The sequence below is a fragment of the Bos grunniens genome, chromosome X, assembly GCF_055505025.1.
Source record: "Bos grunniens cultivar Pamir isolate PY7600 chromosome X, Bosgru_T2T1.0, whole genome shotgun sequence".
Taxonomy (NCBI): Eukaryota; Metazoa; Chordata; class Mammalia; order Artiodactyla; family Bovidae; genus Bos; species Bos grunniens.
The window spans coordinates 144,870,533-144,893,045 of NC_141194.1; the positions used below are offsets into that span (position 1 = coordinate 144,870,533).

General features: G+C 42.7%; 1 protein-coding gene across 36 annotated transcripts in view; it reads left to right on the forward strand.

The window, feature by feature from the left end:
- The window catches only part of LOC147341587 (uncharacterized), a 468,058-nt gene that overhangs the window by 40,502 nt on the left and 405,043 nt on the right, over positions 1–22,513 (forward strand). For 9 of the 36 annotated variants that reach the window (XR_015159172.1, XR_015159163.1, XR_015159167.1 and 6 more), the window contains 2 exons: positions 1,500–1,651; positions 1,809–2,012. The exons of 14 other annotated variants lie outside the window; for them this stretch is intronic. Coding sequence is in view for 1 of the 22 variants with exons in the window: in XM_086388285.1 (XP_086244411.1) it covers positions 1,541–1,651; positions 1,809–1,942 (245 nt within the window). In the remaining 21 variants the exon portion in view is untranslated. Of the gene's footprint in view, positions 1–1,499; positions 1,652–1,770; positions 2,139–22,513 lie in introns of those variants that run through there. 13 more of the 36 variants (XR_015159148.1, XR_015159149.1, XR_015159150.1 and 10 more) reach the window with 8 other exon arrangements.

Here is a 22,513-nt window from a genome sequence, read left to right on the forward strand (position 1 = left end):
TAAAAGCAAAAATAAACAAATGGGACCTAATTAACCTTAAAAGCTTCTGCACATCAAAGGAAACTATTAGCAAGGTGAAAAGGCAGCCTTCAGAATGGGAGAAAATAATAGCAAATGAAGCAACTGACAAACAACTAATCTCAAAAATATACAAGCAACTCCTACAGCTCAACTCCAGAAAAATAAACGACCCAATCAAAAAATGGGCCAAAGAACTAAATAGACATTTCTCCAAAGAAGACATACAGATGGCTAACAAACACATGAAAAGATGCTCAACATCACTCATTATCAGAGAAATGCAAATCAAAACCACTATGAGGTACCACTTCACACCAGTCAGAATGGCTGCGATCCAAAAGTCTACAAATAATAAATGCTGGAGAGGGTGTGGAGAGAAGGGAACCCTCTTACACTGTTGGTGGGAATGCAAACTAGTACAGCCACTATGGAGAACAGTGTGGAGATTCCTTAAAAAACTGGAAATAGAACTGCCTTATGATCCAGTAATCCCACTGCTGGGCATACACACTGAGGAAACCAGTAGGGAAAGAGACATGTGTCCCCCAATGTTCATCGCAGCACTGTTTATAATAGCCAGGACATGGAAGCAACCTAGATGTCCATCAGCAGATGAATGGCTAAGAAAGCTGTGGTACATATACACAATGGAGTATTACTCAGCCATTAAAAAGAATACATTTGAATCAGTTCTAATGAGGTGGATGAAACTGGAGCCTATTATACAGAGTGAAGTAAGCCAGAAAGAAAAACATCAATACAGTATACCAACGCATATATATGGAATTTAGAAAGATGGTAACAATAACCCGGTGTACGAGACAGCAGGAAAAACACCAATACAGTATACTAACGCATATATATGGAATTTAGAAAGATGATAACAGTAACCCTGTGTACGAGACAGCAAAAGAGACACTGATGTATGGAACAGTCTTATGGACTCTGGAAGAGGGAGAGGGTGGGAAGATTTGGGAGATTGGCATTGAAACATGTAAAATATCATGTAAGAAACCAGTTGCCAGTCCAGGTTCGATGCACGATACTGGATGCTTGGGGCTAGTGCACTGGGATGACCCAGAGGGATGGTATGGGGAGGGAGGAGGGTTCAGGACGGGGGACACATGTATACCTGTGGTGGATTCATTTTGATATTTGGCAAAACTAATACAATTATGTAAAGTTTAAAAATAAAATAAAATTAAAAAAAAAAAACAAATTAAAATGTCAACAAGGTTTGGTTTGGGAGTGGGATACACAATTTCCTGACCCTATTTTTAAACTAAAAAATTTAACTTACATCTTATAGGGAAGAAACAGTGAAGCAAGGGATAGATTCTTCTTTTCTCTATGTGATCTAGGCAGGATATAGGCTTTATTTTTTTTTTTTAAGACTTTTCATGTAGAGCATTTTAAAAGTCTTCATTGAATTTGTTACAGTATTGCTTTGGTTTTATGTTTTTTTTTTTGGCGGGCAGGCGGCCAGAGGTATGTAGGATCTTAACTGTCTGACCTTCAGGGACTGAATCTGCATTCCTTGCATTGGAAGGTGAAGTTTTAACCACTGGACCACCAGGGACGTCCCAGGATATAGCCTTTAAAATTTATGGGGTACATTGCCAACAAGGAGGTATCCATTTTTTCCCATTTCATCATCCAAAGACAGTAGATATCTTGACATGAAAAGACATTTGCATTGATAAGAAGAGAGTAAAAGCATAGTGTTTACATTATTTTTTTCCTCCAAAGGATTTCCCTAATTTTCTTCCCTGCTTTATTTCATGGAGACTTTTTTCCTGATGAAGTGAAGAAAACCATTCTCCTTGAGGATGTGACAGAATCTCTGGATCCCACTCTGCTCATTCATTTGCAGCTTCCCTGCATTACCTCTTACAACAGGACAAGGTGTGAGCAACAGTGAATCAAGCATGCAAACTGTGTCCACTGGCTACCTTCTAGGATCAGAGACTAATAGGATCTTCAGTGTTGGGGTAACTTCTCTTAAAGCTGAATAGCACATTTCTCCTCTTTAAATGTCCTTTTTATGGTTTGTGTTGTTTATCTGAAAAAAATGAAGCTAATTTACATTATGCATAAACCTTAACTCTGATACTGTTTTTGATTGTGCTTGTTTCCATTTTTTGCGTAATTAACATAGCACACTATGATCCAAATGAACATTGTTTTCTACAGTATAGTCTGGTATTTGGCAAGATGATATTGCCAAAAATTCGAGTGGGTATTTTTTCATTTGGTGCATAATTCACATGTGCACTATAACACTCTCCTCTGATTTACAATCAAAAGAGGAAGGCCATCCTGAAGTATAATATTTTCAGGCAGTGACAGCTCTGAGACCACAGCCTCACCGAGGCACCCATCTCTAAGTGCAATTAGCTGTGCTTTTACAACCAAAGTTGCTGGTGACTGACTTTCAGTCTCATGGGTCTCTGCCTGTGTGGCTTGGGTGGGAAGAGAAAACAAAATCAATCTCTCTTTCTTGCTCTCATGAAAATCTGCAAAAGATGAGATTTTTCTACTAACATGTGGAAATGTCCTCTATTCAGGCATTCATAATTCTCCATTCATACGTCTTTAATAGGAAAGATGATTAGAGATGATGATGTTCACCATGAGGAAATGCTGAAGATTGTATCATTAGCGGTTGGTGAAAATGGGGGCTCATGTATTTAGTTTGATCCTCTCTTTTGGGCCTACATGTACCAAGGACAGAGAAAAATCATCCATAATCAGTTACCAAGGATTTTTAAAAATCCAGATTTTGATATATTTTTTAATAGAGCTGGTTGACACTGCCACAGTAGACAAACTTTTTTTTTTTTTTTTTGGTGGATCTAGCATTAGACACCAAAGAAATTCATGCCCTCAGTCAAACGCCTTCTTATTTTCCTCATAAAAAGAATTGTCGGTTGTCCCAGCTGTGAATCACTTGGGGGCTACCTCATGTGGTATTCTCTTCTTATTAGGGAGGATCCCTGGGACACTGGTAATGCAAACATTTCTTTCAAATATAACAGGATAACAGGTATTTAGTTTCTTAGCATAGCATTTTGCCTGTGGTAATTTATCAGCTCATTTCCAACCCCTGCCAAGTACTGCATATGAAAATGATTAATGATTATACCTTCATTTTTATTTCTTTTGGAACTGCCAGCCCTGACTATTTACAGAAGATCATTATATTTTTATAGATCTTAAACACATCTGCTGAATCAGCAAAGCAAAGAGCGCTGGCAATTTCACTGATTATATAGCTGTATCTCTTAGATATTGCAAACAACTCTTATCAAATCAGTTAGGGGGAGGGGAAGACCTTATGTGTTCTAAAGGAGAGTAAATACAGGGAAAGGTTTCTTTAAAATAGTGATGTCATCAGCTGTAATAATGAAATAGAGCTCTAAGGCAGCCCTGATTCTCTTAAAGTTCCCCAAACACAATACTTGCCCAAATAAGCATTCACTGCTATTTTAACTCCAGAAGCCAAGCATTGGAAGGGGGTATAAGTAAGGTTTCTCTTCCAGGGATGCCATCTTTTGTCTTAAATGGTATTTCACTCAGGGATCCCTTAGTCTTCTCTGGGAGCATCCTCTCCTGGCATTATTTTCTCAAATACCAAAGCTCTAGGTAGGCGGCCATGCTCGCAGCAAGGTGGTGCTGGGAGCAGGGTGAGTGAATGTTTCTCAGAGATCCGAGGTGACCTGTCTTCTGCTGTGCCCTTCTGCCTTCCCTGTCAGAGGCAGCCTGCCTTGGGACTAAAGAGGTTTCTGTAGCCCGAATGAGGTCAGAGACTTAGATCATCAATTCTATTCCAGAATGAATATTCCAGAATGAAGCCCTGACAAATGAGAAATGCTAGACTTTTCTCAGGGCATCGTGTCACACCATATGAATAATGCACCCGAATATACAGGCCAACTGCTCCCCACCCCCTTCTCTCATTTGAAACATGAATGTGTGACCTTCCTTAGACTTCAGACAACCTGCTGCTCTTGTCCTTGCCCAGGGAAACCATTGGGCTAATGGGGTATTGATCAAAACTGAGCTGGTGTTTTCAGATTTACACAAAACCATGGACTGCTGATTGCAGCCAGCTCCTGCTGAATCTAAAATTAAGAGTGTGGAACAGCCCATGGCTACCTTGTGGAGTGAAGGGAGCTCGGGAAACATTTGGCAACTTCTCTGGGTCTCATTGCCCTTTTATAAAAGTATGTTTACTCTCAGAAAAGTATTTTTTAGATAGGTGTTGCATCAAGGTAGAAAGTATGTGAGAGAGATGGCCCTGCACCAGTCAGAAAACATGGACGCAGTAGGCTTCCCTGGTGTTCAGACCACCTCTAATTTGGTCCCCATTTTACTCATCCAAAGGTGCTCTGTATCCTTGCCTGGAGTCAGCTGGCCGGCCTTTTGCCTCTGGAATTCTTGCTGCTGCCTCTCCTCCATATATCCTTCCTTGTCTTATTTTTGTGATCTCCTTACCCTTTACTTCCAGTTTATATGGCACCTCTGCAGTGAGCCTCAGTGGTCCCTCCAACTCCACGAGGACCCTTCTCTCACTGATTTGATTCTCCATAATTCTCATGATGACTCTTAGCCATGCTTATTTAACTTATATGCAGAGTACATCATGAGAAACGCTGGGCTGGAAGAAGCACAAGCTGGAATCAAGATTGCCGGGAGAAATATCAATAACCTCAGATATGCAGATGATTCCACCCTTATGGAAGAAAGTGAAGAGGAACTAAAAAGCCTCTTGATGAAAGTGAAAGTGGAGAGTGAAAAAGTTGGCTTAAAGCTCAATATTCAGAAAACGAAGATCATGGCATCCGGTCCCATCACTTCATGGGAAATAGATGGGGAAACAGTGGAAACAGTGTCAGATTTTATTTTTGTGGGCTCCAAAATCCCTGCAGATGGTGATTGCAGCCATGAAATTAAAAGATGCTTACTCCTTGGAAGGAAAGTTATGACCAACCTAGATAGCATATTCAAAAGCAGAGACATTACTTTGCCAACAAAAGTCTGTCTAGTCAAGGCTATGGTTTTTCCAGTGGTCATGTATGGATGTGAGAGTTGGACTGTGAAGAAAGCTGAGCACCGAAGAACTGATGCTTTTGAACTGTGGTATTGGAGAAGACTCTTGAGAGTCCCTTGGACTGCAAAGAGATCCAACCAGTCCATTCTAAATGAGATTAGTCCTGGGTGTTCATTCGAAAGACTGATGCTAAAGCTGAAACTCCAGTACTTTGGCCACCTCATGTGAAGAGTTGACTCATTGGAAAAGACTCTGATGCTGGGAGGGATTGAGGGCAGAAGGAGAAGGGGACAGCAGAGGATGAGATGGGTGGATGGCATCACTGACTTGATGAACATGAGTTTGAGTGCACTCCAGGAGTTGGTGATGGACAGGGAGGCTGGGCGTGCTGCGATTCATGGGGTCGCAAAGAGTCGGACACAACTGAGCAACTGAACTGAATCTCCTATCACTTTCTGTTCACTTCATTTGCATACATCTCAAGTCCAGGGTGACACTGTAGATCCATTGAAACTTGGTTACTATAATAAACTTCTTTCCATGGCGTCCAAATACTCAAGCACATTGGGAGGACGAAGGGGTATGAATGTGAAAGCCATGGAGATTTGTCAAGGAAAGGGGATCTGAGATGGCAAGCATTCATCTTTTTTTGGGGGGGGGCAACTGATTAACAATTCACCACTTGTTAATCTAACAAAAATGGACCCCCTCACTTTCAGTATCTTCTGTATGATGCCAAGACCATTTCCCAATGAAGTCTAATCCTCCTGACATGATGTTTTAATTCCTAATATCTTGAAACCGCATGCAGTTAGGATGACAAAGCAATCCAGTCAACCGCATGCTGTACTGTAAATTTCTTAGATCCATTTCAAACCATTCCCTTTTCAAGTCCTAGGGAAGGCATGAATTCTGTTTATGCACTGAGTCTGGATATTTCTTCCCTAAAAAAACTTGATATTCCTGAACATAGCTTTATAAAGAGTGCATTTAGAATTTCAATAGAATAGCTTTTGAAAATGAATAACAGACTAGCTATTCCTGAATTCTGCTTAGAAATGATGATGTTAAACACTTCTTATAGAACAATGGACAAGTGACACTTATCAGGGGAAATGGTTTGCTTTTGATCTTTCTGGCAGCTCTGAGTTTCTGAGACTCTGAGATTGAGTCTTGCTGATTTGAATTCCTAAATATTTATTCACTTCATCCATTCTTCTCGATGCCAGGGACCATTTCTGTAGTTTGGCCCGTGGTTGTTTATTTCCTGGATTAGTCAAATGGCTTCCTCACAGGTCTCCTCCAACCCTACCTACAGTTTTGTCCCTCTACGTTCCAACTACCAGGGAGCCATGAGAATGATATTTATCAAACACAACTCTGTGTCACGCCTGATTAAAATGCATCCATAGCTCTCCTCTGCCTACAAGATACAGTAGAAAACCTTCATGAGCCGCCCCCTTTTTCACCTGAGAAGCCTGCCACCCTCCACTTCTTCACACACCATGATACCCAAGTGCTTATATCAGGAGCTCCCCTTCTGTCTGAAACACTTGTGCTTAGTTCTGATCATTCATTTATGATTTATCTCACATGCCAGCCCTTTCTGGCTACTTCCTCTGATCTCCACCCTTCCTTAGGAGCTTTCCCTGTAGGCAGTCACCATCAGTTGACTGTGATATTCTTGAGGTCATTGTCTGCATCTGAGGCCATGTGGCACAAATCTGAAATGCATGGTCTCTGGCTCTATTGCTTACTAATTATGCTGTCTTGGGTAATTCCTTGGCCTCTCTGTGCCTCAGTTTCCTCATCTATAAAGTGGGAGCAATAATACCTTTCTCAGAGGGTTGCTGTGAGGAAGAAATTAGTTAATAAATGTGCAGTGCTTAGAATGCTTCCTGGAATCTTGTAAGGCCTTAACAAACATGGACTGTGATGATCTGTACAGCCTGAATCAAACGCCATACCTGGCACAAAGCAGGAAACAAGCAAGGGTTTATTTGATGTGACACCTTTTTTTTTGAAAAAATATTGAGGTAAAATTCACATAATACAACCTTTTGGTAGTGTATACTTTGGTGATATTTAGTACATAAACAATGTTGCACGGCTAACACCTCTATTCAGTTTTAAACCATTTTCATCACTCTGAAAGGAGACTGCATCCTAGTATTCCCATTAAGCAGTCAGTCCCCATCCCCCATCCTTCCAGCATAATGTCAGTAATGTTTCCAATGCATTTCCTACAAGGAATATTACAACATGATGTAGCAAGACCACAATACAAATAGAGTTGTCCTTCAAAAGTGCAGCACTCATGACTGAGTGACCATTGGGGTTTTAGGTCAACCCCACTGGGCTGGCAAGTTCTCCTGAAAGCATTTTCCAAGGCCACCAGTGTGGCGCCAAGTGTTCTACTGTCCATTCCTTTAAATAATACAAGATTTTGCTACAGGGGCACAAAAGTAACATTTTCCCTTCAATTGGGGACTTTAGAAATAGAGCATTCTGCATTGTATAAGACGTACTGAATGCAGTCTGGCCTTTTGAAGGCCACCATCTGAAGTATGTAGTGTCAAGAGAGAAGAGTCTAGAGCAGGTGCTGTTGACAGCAGTGTTCCTGTGTGCCATCCCTGGCTCAGTGGCTCCAGAATGACATTGGGTCCCCATTGAAAGAGCCATTCACAGGATTGACTGCCTACCAGCCTAGTCCATGCATATTCATAATCAAGAACAATGCTGCCTTAATAAAGGACTTTTTGACATTGATCAGGACCCAGCTAGAGCTATTTACTTCTCATTCTTCCATTGCCAGCAGCCGCCACTTTTCTGACCCTTTCAAGTCCAGTTCCACTAATATATTGAGACCATTTCCTGGCTGATCTGTGTGTGTGTGTAAATAAAAGACATCTGTGGCAATGAAACTCTATCCCAGTATCAGGCTCAAGTTGATAATGTGATTACTTGGATATTCCCTCATCAGATCTCCTAGAATCCAGACTATAGAGACCTAGCTGTTCCTTCCACCTTGACCTTCTAGGTCCCTAAATCTTGATTTGCTTTTGTTGACTTTGCCCTTTTCCTCATTCTTTTTAGACTCCTGACTTTGGCACTGCCTCTGTCCTAATGTCAGAACATATTTTAGATTTACATCTGCCAAGAGATAGTGTAACAGTCACATTAAGGAAGTATTTACTTTAAAGTAGGTAATACAGATCTGAATATATATGAGGGGAAAAATCAAAGAAATTTATTGTGTGAAGGGTGGTATCATTTAAAAATCTATTATCAGATTCACTCTTATTTTCTAATTAGGGTGATAAAATTCAATCAGCGCTTTTATTTAGTGCCTCATTTTAGAAAGTTTTTTCTTTTTTTCCAACTAATAAAATGTATCTATCTCAAACCAAAGGGATATTTCAGACCCTGAAAACTCCACCCTTTTCTTAATTAGATGAGGAGCCCTGAAAAAACCCTGCTGCCGCTTCCAGACAGTGGGGATTTGCCTGTCCCAGTGGCTCTCTGTCGTGCAAAATACATGAAAAGAGAAGAAGCAAGAACTGCCTTTGTACAACTCTGGCCAAAGTACTTACTGCTGCATGATTTATGTTTGGGAGAAAAATCCGTCTTTCCGCTCTCAGGCCAGAAGGACTCGAGTGGTGCAGGGGACATCCGCAGGCGTGTGGAAGGGGATGGGGCCGACTGCCAGGCACCCACGGTGGTGGCTTTTACAGGGTTGGGGCAGCTGGACTATGAATGCAGTCGGCTCTCAGGGTTCAGGCAGGTGCTGAATCTACCCACGTGTGAGGCTAAGGCCAGAATGTCATAAAGGAAGGTGGCTGAGCTCAGTGCCTGGATTTGATTCCATCCTTTGTTACTTTCTGGGCATCCCTGGTGGCTCAGACAGTAAAGATTCTGGAGGTCCCCAGGAGAAGGGAATGGCTACCCACTCCAGTATTCTTGCCTGGGGAAATCCCATGGACAGAGGAGCCTGGAGGGCTATAGTCCATGGAGTCTCCAAGAACCGGACACAACTGAGCCGCTAACACTTTTCTTTTACTATTATTTTCTAGGGTGGTTGGTCACCTGACACCCTGGGTAAGTTACCAGTCCTCTCTGTGCTTCCATTTCCTCACCTACAAAATGATAGATAAGTGCTTCCCTGGTTGTCCAGTGGTTGAGAGTTCACCTGTCAATATGGGGGACATGGGTTTGATCTTTGGTCTGGGGGGATGCTGCGGTGGGGGGGGGAATCCATGCTGTGCACAGATGCTAAATCCGTGCACCACAAGTACTGAATCCCATGTGCCTAGAGCCCATGTTCCACAATAAGAGAAGCCATCACAAAGTGAGAAGCCTGCACACTGCAATGAAGACCCAGCATAGTGCCCCGCCCCCCCAAACCAAAATGACAGATGAGCAATATCATCTACCTTATAGGTAGAGCCTTTGCTGTAAAGCAGATACTTAATGTGTTTTAGCTGATACCACTCCTATTATCCTTCCCACGGCTACTGGGAAGTAGTATACAGTGTAGTTGGCTAAAAATGTCAGAGATCAGGTAGCAGAATAGGCAGACTATTTTCTGGTTCCCCCATTTACCAGTTTCCTGATGAGATAAGTTGTTTAACCTTTCATTGTCTCATTTTTCTCCTCTGTCAGTCAGGCTGGGTAGGAGTACCTGTCTCACAGGGTAGCAGGAGGAATGAATGAGATAATGTGCATAAACAGTTAACATAGCACCTGGCACGTAGTGAGCACTGAACTATTGGCTGCTGTTTCAGCATTATGACTAGGAGTCGTGCCTTGTATGTTATTTTTTATATGTTATTGTATGTTATTTCTAGCAGAAGAACTGAGGGGTTTTAAAACTCTTCAGTTTAGTCCTATATTCTTGCACCTATTTGAACTCTGATGCTAGAAAATGAATGGCCAGTGCCGGGGTTTACCACCAGATTCAAGAGGGAGGTCCTCTTTCTTCTGGTCTGAGTTTCTGCATCGCCTGCATTCTTGGCATTGAAAGAAGATCCTTTGTTAGGATGCTAAAGCAAAAGTGAAGCATAAAGAGGAAAAGCAATCATTAGAGGGAAGTTTGTGACCTGGGTCCTACTCACCATAATTGCCTTGGTTTAGACAGCTTCTGCGGAGAAGGCAATGGCACCCCACTCCAGTACTCTTGCCTGGAAAATGCATGGATGGAGGAGCCTGGTAGGCCACAGTCCATGGGGTCGCTAAGAGTCGGACACGACTGAGCGACTTCACTTTCACTTTTTACTTTCATGCACTGGAGAAGGAAATGGCAACCCACTCCAGTGTTCTTGCCTGGAGAATCCCAGGGACAGAGGAGCCTAATGGGCTGCTGTGTATAGGTCGCACAGAGTCGGACATGACTGAAGCGACTTAGCAGCAGCAGCAGCAGACAGCTTCTGAGACTTTTCTGAATGTTGAATATACTTATATACATATATAAAGTTAAGTATTATCTCTCCAAATGTATACATTTTTTTGGCCGTGCCACACAGCTTGTGGAATCTTAGTTCCTCAGTCAGGGCTCGAACCCAGGATCTCAGCAGTGAGCGCACCGAGTCCTAACCTCTGGACCTCTAGGAAATTCCCTCTAATATATACATTCTTACTTAGGTAAGTTTATTTTGGGCTGCTCTGGGTCTTCCTTACTGCATGCAGGATTTTTCTAGTTGTGGCAACTAGGGGCTAGTGTCTGGTCGCAGTGAGTGAACCTCTTACCTTGGTGGCTTCAGTAGCTGTGGTTGTGGCACACGGGCTTAGTTGCCCATGGGATGTGGGATCTTCCCAGACCAGGGATTGAACTCATGTCCCCTGCATTGGCAGGTGGATTCTTAACCACTGGACCACCAGGGAAGTCCAAATGTATAATTTTTATAACAACTCTTAAATTTCACCTTTTTAAGTATAAAATTCAGTGAAGTGAAGTGAATGTCACTCAGTTGTGTCTGACTCTTTGTGACACCATGGACTATACAGTCTATGGAATTCTCCTGGCCAGAGTACTGGAATGGGTAGCCTATCCCTTCATCCAGGGAATCTTCCCGACCCAGGAATCAAAGCAGAGTCTCTTGCATTACAGGTGGATTCTTTACCAACTGAGCCATATTCACAATGTCGTGCCACCATTACAACTAATTTCAGAGTATTTCTATCATGCCCTCTCCTCCAAGAAACCCTCACTCATTATCAGTCACTCCTTATTCCCCTCAACACCTTCAACCCTAGGCCACCATGAATAATTCTGTCTCTATGGCATTGCCTATTCTTGATAGTTCATTTAAATGTGATCATATAATCTGTGGCATTTTGTGTTTGACATTTCACTTAGCATAATGTTTTCAAAGGTTCATCATGCTATATCTTGCATTAAGAAATTCCTTTTTATGGTTGAATAATATTTCATTGTCAAGTGCTTTCCAGTGTTTAAGTACTAGCCACCGTAAACTTCTGACTTATTCCACAGCTTCAGAGTAGCTGTTCTTCTCTTCCCTGTCCCTAATAGAGAGGGTTTTCTGCACTCTAGGCACATGTAGGGAGGGGTGGATTCCAGAGGTTGTTCACTTCCCCATCGGATGCTGATATCTTAGTATCCATGTACAGTTTAAGATGTTACAGACCCACATGATAGTCTCTTTCTTGTTCAGAGCTGAGACAGAAGAGTCTTTGTCCCCCAAGCACAGACATAAAAAAAAATCTTGCAGCTTCCTATCCTTGTACAGATGGGCAGTGTCCTCTGCCTGCAAAGAGCCAGAGAAGAGAGCTAGCTGACAAATGTTACCTTGCCTTCTGCCCCATCTCAGTTCTTCCTCTGACTCTTCCCACCCTGTGTCCGTTGTTGGACGTCTGTTGTGCCTCCAGAGTTCTACTGGACTGTACGTAAAGGAGTAGGCTAGCGACATGTTTCTAAACTAGGTTGACATTTGAATTAAGATAATCCTAAGAACAAAACAAGCGATATTTGGCATTGTGGGGAAATACCATCTGTATGTGCTTTGGAGTGATGTGGATCTGGGTGTGAATTTATCACCTGCTACCATGGGTCCTCAGCCTCTCAGCCACAGTGGCCCCATCTGCTAAATGACATGACAGTATCATAAGAGCCATCTCCCAGGGCAATGGTGAGGAAGAACTGAGTTCAATTCCTGGCCTAGAGTAAGGATTTCATTATGGGAACTTACCTGGCTATTCCTACTTAGGTAGACTTTGGTATACAAAATATCTCCTTTGGTGTAGTCGTGAATGGCTTTTGACTTTGGCAGTGGACAAATGTGGGTTTGCCTCCGGACTTCACCCCTTATTAGATGTGTGAACTGTGAACTCAAAGTTTCTGTTGCCTCCTCTGGGAACAGTTACACTTTAACAGTTTTGTTGGAAGGTTTCAACTCATGATGTTTCTAAAGCATCCCAGCCCATGGCAGGGGGTCCATGCAGAGTAACTCTTAATACCAATAAGAAAGCAAATATTTCTGTTTAAGTTGTAATGTAATTGCTTTACAATGTTGTGTTAATTTCTGCAGTACAGTGAGGTGAATCAGCTATATACATACATCTATCCCCTCCCTCTTGGACCTCCCTCCCAACGCCAACGCCCATCTCACTGCTCAAGGTGGTCAGAGAACACTGAGCGGAGCTCCCTGTGTTACACAGCAACATCCAACTAGCTATCTGTTTTACATATGCTCATGTGTATATTTCAGTGCTGCTCTCAATTCATCCCCTGACTCTTCCCACCCTGTGTCCGTTCTCTATGTCTGTGTATCTATTCTTGCCTGGGAAATAGGTTCATTTGTACCATTGTTCTAGATTCCACATGTATGTGTTCACTTCAGTTCAGTTGCTCAGTCGTATCTGACTCTTTGCAACCCCATGAATCACAGCACGCCAGGCCTCCCTGTCCATCACCAACTCCCAGAGTTCACTCAGACTCACGTCCATCAAGTCAGTGATGCCATCCAGCCATCTCATCCTCTGTCGTCCCCTTCTCCTCCTGCCTCCAATCCCTCCCAGCATCGGGGTCTTTTCCAGTGAGTCAACACTTTGCATCAGGTGGCCAGAGTACTGGAGTTTCAGCCTCAGCATCAGTCCTTCCAAAGAACACCCAGGACTGGTCTCCTTTAGGATGGACTGGTTGAGTCTCCTTGCAGTCCAAGGGACTCGCTAGAGTCTTCTCCAACACCACAGTTCAAAAGCATCAATTCTTCGGCACTCAGCTTTCTTCACAGTCTAACTCTCACATCCATACATGACCACTGGAAAAACCATATCCTTGACTAGACGGACCTTTGTTGGCAAAGTAATGTCACTGCTATTGAATATGCTATATAGGTTGGTCATAACTTTCCTTCCAAGGAGTAAGCATCTTTTAATTTCATGGCTGCAGTCACCATCTGCAGGGACTTTGGAGCCCCCCAAAATAAAGTCTGACACTGTTTCCACTCTTTCCTCATTTATTTCCCATGAAGTAATGGGACCAGATGCCATGATCTTTGTTTTCTGAATGTTGAGCTTTAAGCCAACTTTTTTACTCTCCTCTTTCACTTTCATCAAGAGGCTTTTTAGTTCCTCTTCACTTTCTGCCATGAGGGTGGTGTCATCTGCATATCTGAGGGTATTAATATTTCTCCTGGCAATCTTGATTCCAGCTGTGCTTCATCCAGACTGGCATTCTGCATGATGCACTGTGCATAGAAGTTAAATAAGCAGGGTGAAAATATACAGTCTTGATGTACTCCTTTCCCTTTTTGGAACCAGTCTGTTGTTCCATGTCCAGTTCTAACTGTTGCTTCCTGACCTGCATACAGGTTTCTCAAGGGGCAGGTCAGGTGGTCTGGTATTCCCATCTCTTGATTCCAGTGGATGTTGGCAATTTGATCTCTGGTTCCTCTGCCTTATCTAAAACCAGCTTGAACATCTGGAAGTTCACAGTTCACATATTGCTGAAGCCTGGCTTGGAGAATTTTGAGCATTACTTTACTAGCGTGTGAGATGAGTGCAATTGTGCGGTAGTTTGAGCATTCTTTGGCATTTCCTTTCTTTGGGATTGAAATGAAAACTGACCTTTTCCAGTCCTGTGGCCACTGCTGAGTTTTCAAAATTTGCTGCCAAATTGAGTGCAGCACTTTCAGAGCATCATCTTTTAGGATGTTAAATAGCTCAACTGGAATTCCATCACCTCCACTAGCTTTGTTCTTAGTGATGCTTTCTAAGGCCCACTTGACTTCACATTCCAGGATGTCTGGCTCTAGGTGAGTGATCACACCATTGTGATTATCTTGGTCGTGAAGCTTTTTTGTACAGTTCTTCTGTGTATTCTTGCCATCTCTTCTTAATATCTTCTGCTTATGTTAGGTCCATACCATTTCTTTCCTTTATCAAGCCCATCTTTGCATGAAATGTTCCCTTGATATCTCTAATTTTCTTGAAGAGATCTGTAGTCTTTCCCATTCTGTTGTTTTCGTCTATTTATTTGCATTGATCACTGAGGAAAGCTTTCTTATCTCTCCTTGCTATTCTTTGGAACTCTGCATTCAGATGCTTATATCTTTCCTTTGCTTTCTGCTTCTCTTTTCACAGCTATTTGTAACATATGTGTGTTAATATATGACATTTATTTTTCTGACAAAGAAAATGTGGTACATATACTTAATGGAATATTATTCAGCCACTAAAAGAAACGAAATAGGGTCATCTGTAGAGAAGTGGATAGACCTAGAATCTGTTATAGAGTCAAGACCAATATTTCTCAAGGTATGATATCAGTCTATACAGGCTCCTTTTCTTCCTTTCTTCCTCAATTCTAGAGCATTTGGAATTTGCTCTAGATTCCTGTCCATGGCATACAGAATCCTACACAATCTGGCTTTGCCTCCTTGACTGACCTCATCTCCAGCCACTCTCTGCTCCATCATAGCCATATTAGCCCCCTTGTTATTTCTCAGCCTGATTCACTGTCTCCTGCTTCAGAGTCTTTGCATTTGCTATTCCCTCTCCCTGTATGTCTTCAGATCTGACAGTTGGTGGCTTCTTGTCACTCAGGCTTCAGTGCACAAGGTACCTGCTCATGGAGGCCTTTCTCAGTGACCCAATGCAGTTTTTCCATCTCCTGGTTGCTGTGTTTTATTTTCTTTGTAGCATTTATTGCTACATGAGATTGTGTTCTTTGACTTCATGTTTATTGTCAATTTCCCCCACTAGAATAGAAGCCCCAGGATGCAACCCCTTGCAACTATCTGGCTCATTACTGAATCACAGCAACTAGAGCAGGACTTGGGTAACAGTAGAATAAATCTTTATTGAATGGATAGATGGATGGAATGAGATGGCGAAGGGATCTTGATTCTGGCTTTTGGGATTGTCCTGATCACCAGGAATGGAATTCCCTGCATGGTGTGGAACTACCTGTGGATTACATGGTAATAGCTCATAGAATGATTTACATCTTTAAGTGGAAAGAATCCTAATGGACTATCCTCCTGCAGAGCATCTCTGTCTAGAAGGTGCACTGGGCACCTAAAAACATGCTTCATGTTAGGCAGCCACCTGTGTGCATCAGTGAGGTGGATCTGTTTACATTGCCCAGATAGTTTCATATGTTGTCTGCCTCACTTTGCATGTCGATACAGATTTGGTGTGTTTATGTTCTGGTAAACAGGCTCTGGGAGGCATTGGAAGTATTAGACACCTGGCATGGTAACTAATAATACACTGGAGTTAGGGAGATAGTTTGCACGCAAACCTATGGGTACAGATGGTGAGTCTGTTGGCATAAATTAGCAAAGTCCATAGAGGAGCCTGGGCTTGACAATTTTATTGTACATGGGAGGTTACTAAGAAAATAGTTGAGGGTCTCTGGAAAAATAAGCAATAGCTGTCTGCTGCTTTTGCAGAATTAACAAAGGCAGAATGTCCTTGACTGAGACACTTCGTTTGGATTTCTTCCTGTGTGTGTGAAGATATTAACAGTTAAGCAGGAAAGGATCTGAAAATAAACCAGGACATGGTGATTCCTGATGATTGGATTTACCCAAGTCTGTCTCTAACCAAGTAGAGAGATGAGATTTCTCCCTGGGTCTCAGGCATCATTTAGTCAAGAATTCTCATGTCTTGAGCTTCTTGCAGTTCTTGAAAAGCCCTTTGAAATTAGTACAATGAGAAACTAGAAGAGAGAAGTGCTGAGACTCAGGGTGCAGCTGATCTGGTGGTGGTGGCAGCCCCAGATGCTGCCCCCTGGGTGTGAGAGATCCTGATTCATAGAGAGATGAATTTCTAATAAGCTCCTCACGTGTTTCTGATGCACATATTTGAAATGTACTATAAGAAACACTGATTTGTGTCTTTCACCTACTGAAGTTTTAAAAATTTTGAGTGTAACCCAAGCCTCATATCTCTCACGAGGCTCCATCTTCATCTCCTGCCTTCCAACAGCACAAGATCCATTCAGTTCAGTTCAGCCGCTCAGCTGTGTCCGACTCTTTGTGATCCCATGGACTGCAGCATGCCAGGCCTCCCTGTCCATCACCAACTCCTAGAGTTTACTCAAACTCATGTCCATCGAGTTGGTGATGCCATCCAGCCATCTCATCCTCTGTCATCCCCTTCTCCTCCCGCCTTCAATCTTTCCCAGCATCAGGGTCTTTTCAAATGAATCAGTTCTTCACGCCAGGTGGCCAAAGTATTGGAGTTTCAGCTTCAGCATCAGTCCTTCCAATGAATATTCAGGACTGATTTCCTTTAGGATGGACTGGTTGGATCTCCTTGCAATCCAAGGGACTCTCAAGAGTCTTCTCCAACACCACAGTTTAAAAGCATCAATTCTTCAGTGCTCAGCTTTCTTTATAGTCCTACTCTCACATCCATCCACAACTACTGGAAAAACCATAGCTTTGACTAGACCTTTTTTGGCAAAGTAATGTCTCTACTTTTTAATATGCTGTCCAGGTTGGTCATAACTTTTCTTCTAAGGAGCAAGCATCTGTTAATTTCATGGCTGCAGTCACCATTTGCAGTGATTTTGGAGCCCCCCAAAATAAAGTCTGTCACTGTTTCCACTGTTTCATCATCTATTTGTCATGAAGTGGTGGGACCAGATGCAATGATCTTAGTTTTCTGAATGTTGAGTTTTAAGCCAACTTTTTCACTCTCCTCCTTCACTTTCATCAAGAGGTTCTTTAGTTCTTCTTTGCTTTCTGCCATAAGGGTGGTGTCATCTTCATATCTGAGGTTATTGATATTTCTCCCGGCAATCTTGATTCTAGCTTGTGCTTCTTCCAGCCCAGCGTTTCTCATGATGTTCTCTGCATAGAAGTTAAATAAGCAGGGTGACAATATACAGCCTTGACGTACTCCTTTCCCAATTTGGAACCAGTCTGTTGTTCCATGTCCAGTTCTAACTGTTGCTTCCTGACCTGCATACAGATTTTTCAAGAGGTAGGTCAGGTGGTCTGGTATTCCCATCTCTTGAAGAATTTTCCACAGTTTGTTGTGATCCACACAGTCAAAGGCTTTGGCGTAGTCAATAAAGCAGAAGTATATGTTTTTCCAGAATGCTCTTGCTTTTTTAATGATCCAATGGATGTTGGCAATTTGATCTCTTCTTCCTCTGCCTTTTCTAAATCCAGCTTGAACATCTGGAAGTTCACAGTTCACATACTGTTGAAGCCTGGCTTGGACAATTTTGAGCATTACTTTGCTAGCATGTGAGATGAGTGCAATTGTGCTGTAGTTTGAGCATTCTTTGGCATTTCCTTTCTTTGGGATTGGAATGAAAACTGACATTTTCCAGTCTTGTAGCTATTATTTGCCACTAGATGAGAGAAGAGCTCTTATTGGGTATTACCTCCCTTTCTTACTGCATGTGTGCTTCTGTCTATTTGGCAGCCTTTGATCTCCTTTGGATTCATATTTTTCCATCTTCAAGCAGATGCTAAAATTCCTTCCCAATTATCGTTAGTAAAGGGTTGTAATTCACTGTTTTAACCAATCAGAGACTCCATGTAGGTGCTATGCTGAATGTTGGAGTCTCCCCCAAATTCATGTGTTGAAATCCTAACCCCCAAGGTGATAGTATTAAAAGATATAGGGCCTTTGGGAGGTGCTTAGGTCATGAGGGTGGAGCCTTCATGAATGAGACTAGTTCCTTTATAAAAGAGACCTCCCAGAGCTCCATCACCCCTTCTACCATGTGAGGATGCAATAAGAAGTCTCAGGAAAGTCCCCTTGCCTGACTGTGCTGGTACCCTGATCTCGGACATCCATCCTTCAGAACTGTGAAAAATGAATTTCTGTTGTTGGTAAGCCACACAGTCTGTAGTATTTGGTTGTTATTGTGCAGTCGCAAAGTTGTATCTGACTCTATGTGACCCCATGAACTGCAGCACAACAGGCTCCTCTGTCCTCCACTATCTCCTAGTTTGCTTAAATTCCTGTCCATTGAGTTGGTGATGCTATCTAACCATCTCATCCTCTGTCATTGCCTTCTCCTCCTGCCCTCAATCTTTCCCAGCATCAGGGTCTTTTCCAGTGATTTAGTTCTTTGTACCAGGTGACCAAAGTATTGGAGCTTCAGCATCAGTCCTTCCAATGAATAGTCAGGACTGATTTCCTTTAGGATTGACTGGTTTGATCTCTTTGCAGTCCAAGAGATTCTCAAGAGTCTTTTCCAACACACAGTTCAAAAGCATCAATTGTTCGGTGTTCATCCTTGTTTATGGTCCAACTCTCACATCTGTACATGACTACTGGAAAAAATCATAGCTTTGACTATATGGACCTTTGTCAGCAATCTGATGTCTCTGTTTTTTAGTATGCTGTCTAGGATTGTCATAGCTTTTCTTCCAAGGAGCAAGCTATGACAATCCTAGACACCATATTAAAAAAGCAGAAACATGGCTAAAGGAGGGTTGCAGAGAGGGAGCTACACTTGAGGGGAGCTAAGACACCCAGGCAGGACATCTACAGATAAAGTTGGAGGGAGAGTGCTGTCTAGAAAAAGGTGACAATGTGAACATACTCACGCAGTAAGTGAAACATCTTTCCAACTCAGCAGATATATACCAGAACCACGTGGCATCAGACGGAGCAGAGGTGGGTTTAAAATGCAGATTCCAGGCCCATAACCTCAGTTTTTGCTTCTGTAGGTCCTGCAAGGGACTTGTGGATCTTAATTTCAACAAGCTCCCACCTGAGTGGTTTTGATAAAGGTGTTTCATGCAACACAGTTTGAGCAACAGTGGTCTAGTCTAATGATAGTTTGTAGAGATGTGGAGTGGAGAAGGCAATGGCAACCCACTCCAGTACTCTTGCCTGGGAAATCCTATGGACAGAGGAGCCTGGTAGGCTAGTCCATGGGGTCATGAAGAGTTGGACCCAACTGAGTGAATTCACTTTCACTTTTCACTTTCCTGCACTGGAGAAGGAAATGGCAACCCATTCCAGTATTCTTGCTGGGAGAATCCCAGGGATGGGGGAGCCTGGTGGGATGGGGGAGCCTGGTGGGCTGCCGTCTATGGGGTTGTACAGAGTCGGATACGACTGAAGTGACTTAGCAGCAGCAGCAGAGATGTGGAGACTGAGACTCAGGAATATGAGTGATCTCTTGGTTATAGGTACACATTATGAGGATGCTGTGAAAGATTGTTTCCAGCTCGGGTGGGTTCTGAGCCAGTCTCCTTAAAGTCTTTTCTAATTTGTACTTGGCTGTAAATTTAATACCCTTTTTATGATACTTGAAAGAGCTGCACAATTTCATGGTCTGGCCATTACTGCTAGCATTAAAGAAATGACTATTACTGGTACTTAGTATATATCTTCCTCCAGTTCCCTAATGACTGTAAGGCACATAGCCAAAGAGGCACCCTGTATGCCTGTAGCACGCATGTGATGATAGCCCACACCTCTTCTCTCAGGGCAGGCTTGACAGGCAGCAGCTTTTTTCTTCCTTCAGGCATTCTAGCTGTCCTCCCACATATTGCCCCAGCTGTTGTGACCCTATTAAGAAAGGTAAGAGCCTTTACCCCAAGGCACTCCCTCTGTTCCTTAGTTCCCCATGGATCTGCAGGTTACCCTTGAGTGTTAACTTTCAAGTTCACAGATTCTGAGGTGGCAGGAATGGCCCATCCATGAGGACTCTAAAGAATTACTTTAGGAACTGAACCAAGGGAAAATGATGAATGTGTGTACTAATATGAACTTCTCTCTCCACCCTCAAGTTTCTCGGGGAAATGCGCAGGAAGGAGTGATGGTGTGGGAGCCCTGCCTGAATTCCTGCACATCACCCCTACCTGCCATGTAGGATCATGACATGGCAATCGGGGGTAAATGGATCATCATTTAGATTCTTCAGAGTGCGTCATGTCAGAATTCTTTTGAGTTGAGAATGCTTGAAGAGAATATGAGACAGAAGCTGATTTGTGTAGGGATGAAGTGTCCAGTTTCCATCTTACAATTTTCTTTCCCCATTGATATTTGGGACTGAAGCACCATTAGTCCCAAGTAAGAAAGAGCAGCTAAAATACCCTTGAACCCATTTCTTCCCACAAGCCTGGATGGCATTGTGCACTGAAAACCTGAGTGTGGCAGAGAGACCAAGATGAGAATAAACAGGATGGAACAAGTCAGCTAATTGGGAGGAGATGGGAAGGATGAAGTATTTTTCTCCCTATGTTTCCATGAGTGGCAGCAGCAGCAGTTTCTTTAGTGCTCTCCTATCCTGGCCAGTACAAAGTATGTTCTGTTTAAATATCTCTTGGGAGATTGGGTTTGAGAGAGGGCTGACTACTTGAATAGATTTAGTGATTTTTGATATGTGAAGCATTTTGCCAGTCATCTTGCATGGGATGTGCTGTGTTAAGTCATTTCAGTTGTGTTCAACTCTTTGCGACCCTATGGACTGTAGCCTGCCAGGCTCCTCTGTCCATGGGGTTCTCCAGGCAAGAATAGTGGAGTGGGTAGCCATGCCCTCCTCCAGGGGATCTTCCCAAGCAAGGGATCAAACCTGCATCTCTTATGTCTCCTGCATTGGCAGGTGGGTTCTTTGCCACTAGCTCCACCTGGGAAGCCCAATTATCTAGCATAAGGAAGGGCAAAATTTCCAGACTTGGTTCTCCACTCTCATTATTCATAGATTTCCTACACACTGGCTTGCTATAGCCTCCAAGGGAGCTACTTCCATATACAGATGCTGGACACCAGCAGGAGGGTGCAATGGGGGGACAAATTTTCAGCATATAAATTGATTTAGGGACACTCATTTAGATTTAATAGAATAATTATTAAGATAATTATTGAGATAAATGGCATGCCATGTTAGTAATTGAATATTGCATAAACAAGATATAGTGGCTATAATTATAGTTCTCTGGGTACCTTAATAGGTATATTAAGAGAAGTCAGTGAACCACAAAGATTTCACTAAAAGTCAATATTTCAAGAAATCTATCAGCTGTCTTAGACTATAAATACCACTTTGGTCTCTAGAAAATATACAGTTAATGGAAATATGGTCTTCATGGTGCCACCTTTTTCTCAGGCATCTAAACTTGGTATTTTATGGTACTGAAAATGAATCGAATTATAGCAAACATTGACTAGATGCCTAAACATATGAGTTACTGTCTCTAGGTATTAAATGGTATAGAACTGCCTTCACCTTGCTTAGGTTGCTGGGATATTAAATAATATACTGCAATAGTCACTGTTACGAGACTTTATGTTATATGGTATATGGAAGTCTTTATAACCTCTAAATATGTCTCAGATGACTGGCTACGTTAGAGGGTAAAGCATCCAGACTTGGAATTAAAACCAAGCTCTGCCCTTGGCTAGCTCTGTGACCCTGAACAAGGTGCGTCATCTCTCTGGGTTTCAATTTTCTCACCTGCAAAATGGGGATAATGATGATGCTTCACTCTCACAGCTGATGTTGGGGTTGGAAACAAATCAAGGAGCTTGAGAACCTTATTTGAGGTATAGTAGTAGTGCAGTCGGAGAAGGCAATGGCACCCCACTCCAGTACTCTTGCCTGGAAAATCCCATGGACGGAGGAGCCTGGTAGGCTGCAGTCCATGGGGTCACTAGGAGTTGGACACGACTGAGCGACTTCACTTTCACTTTTCACTATCATGCATTGGAGAAGGAAATGGCAACCCACTCCAGTGTTCTTGCCTGGAGAATCCCAGGGACGGGGGAGCCTGGTGGGCTGCCGTCTATGGGGTCGCACAGAGTCGGACACGACTGAAGCGACTTAGCAGCAGTAGCAGCAGCAGCAGTAGTGCAGTCAATATTTGCTTTCCTTCTATAAATGCTAAGCAATTTGCAAACAAGTATTGAATTCAGAAAATTGATTGACTTAGAACCAGATAGTAACTGTATTCAAATTTTCCTCTTTGACGCCATCATTATCTTTTCCATGGGGTC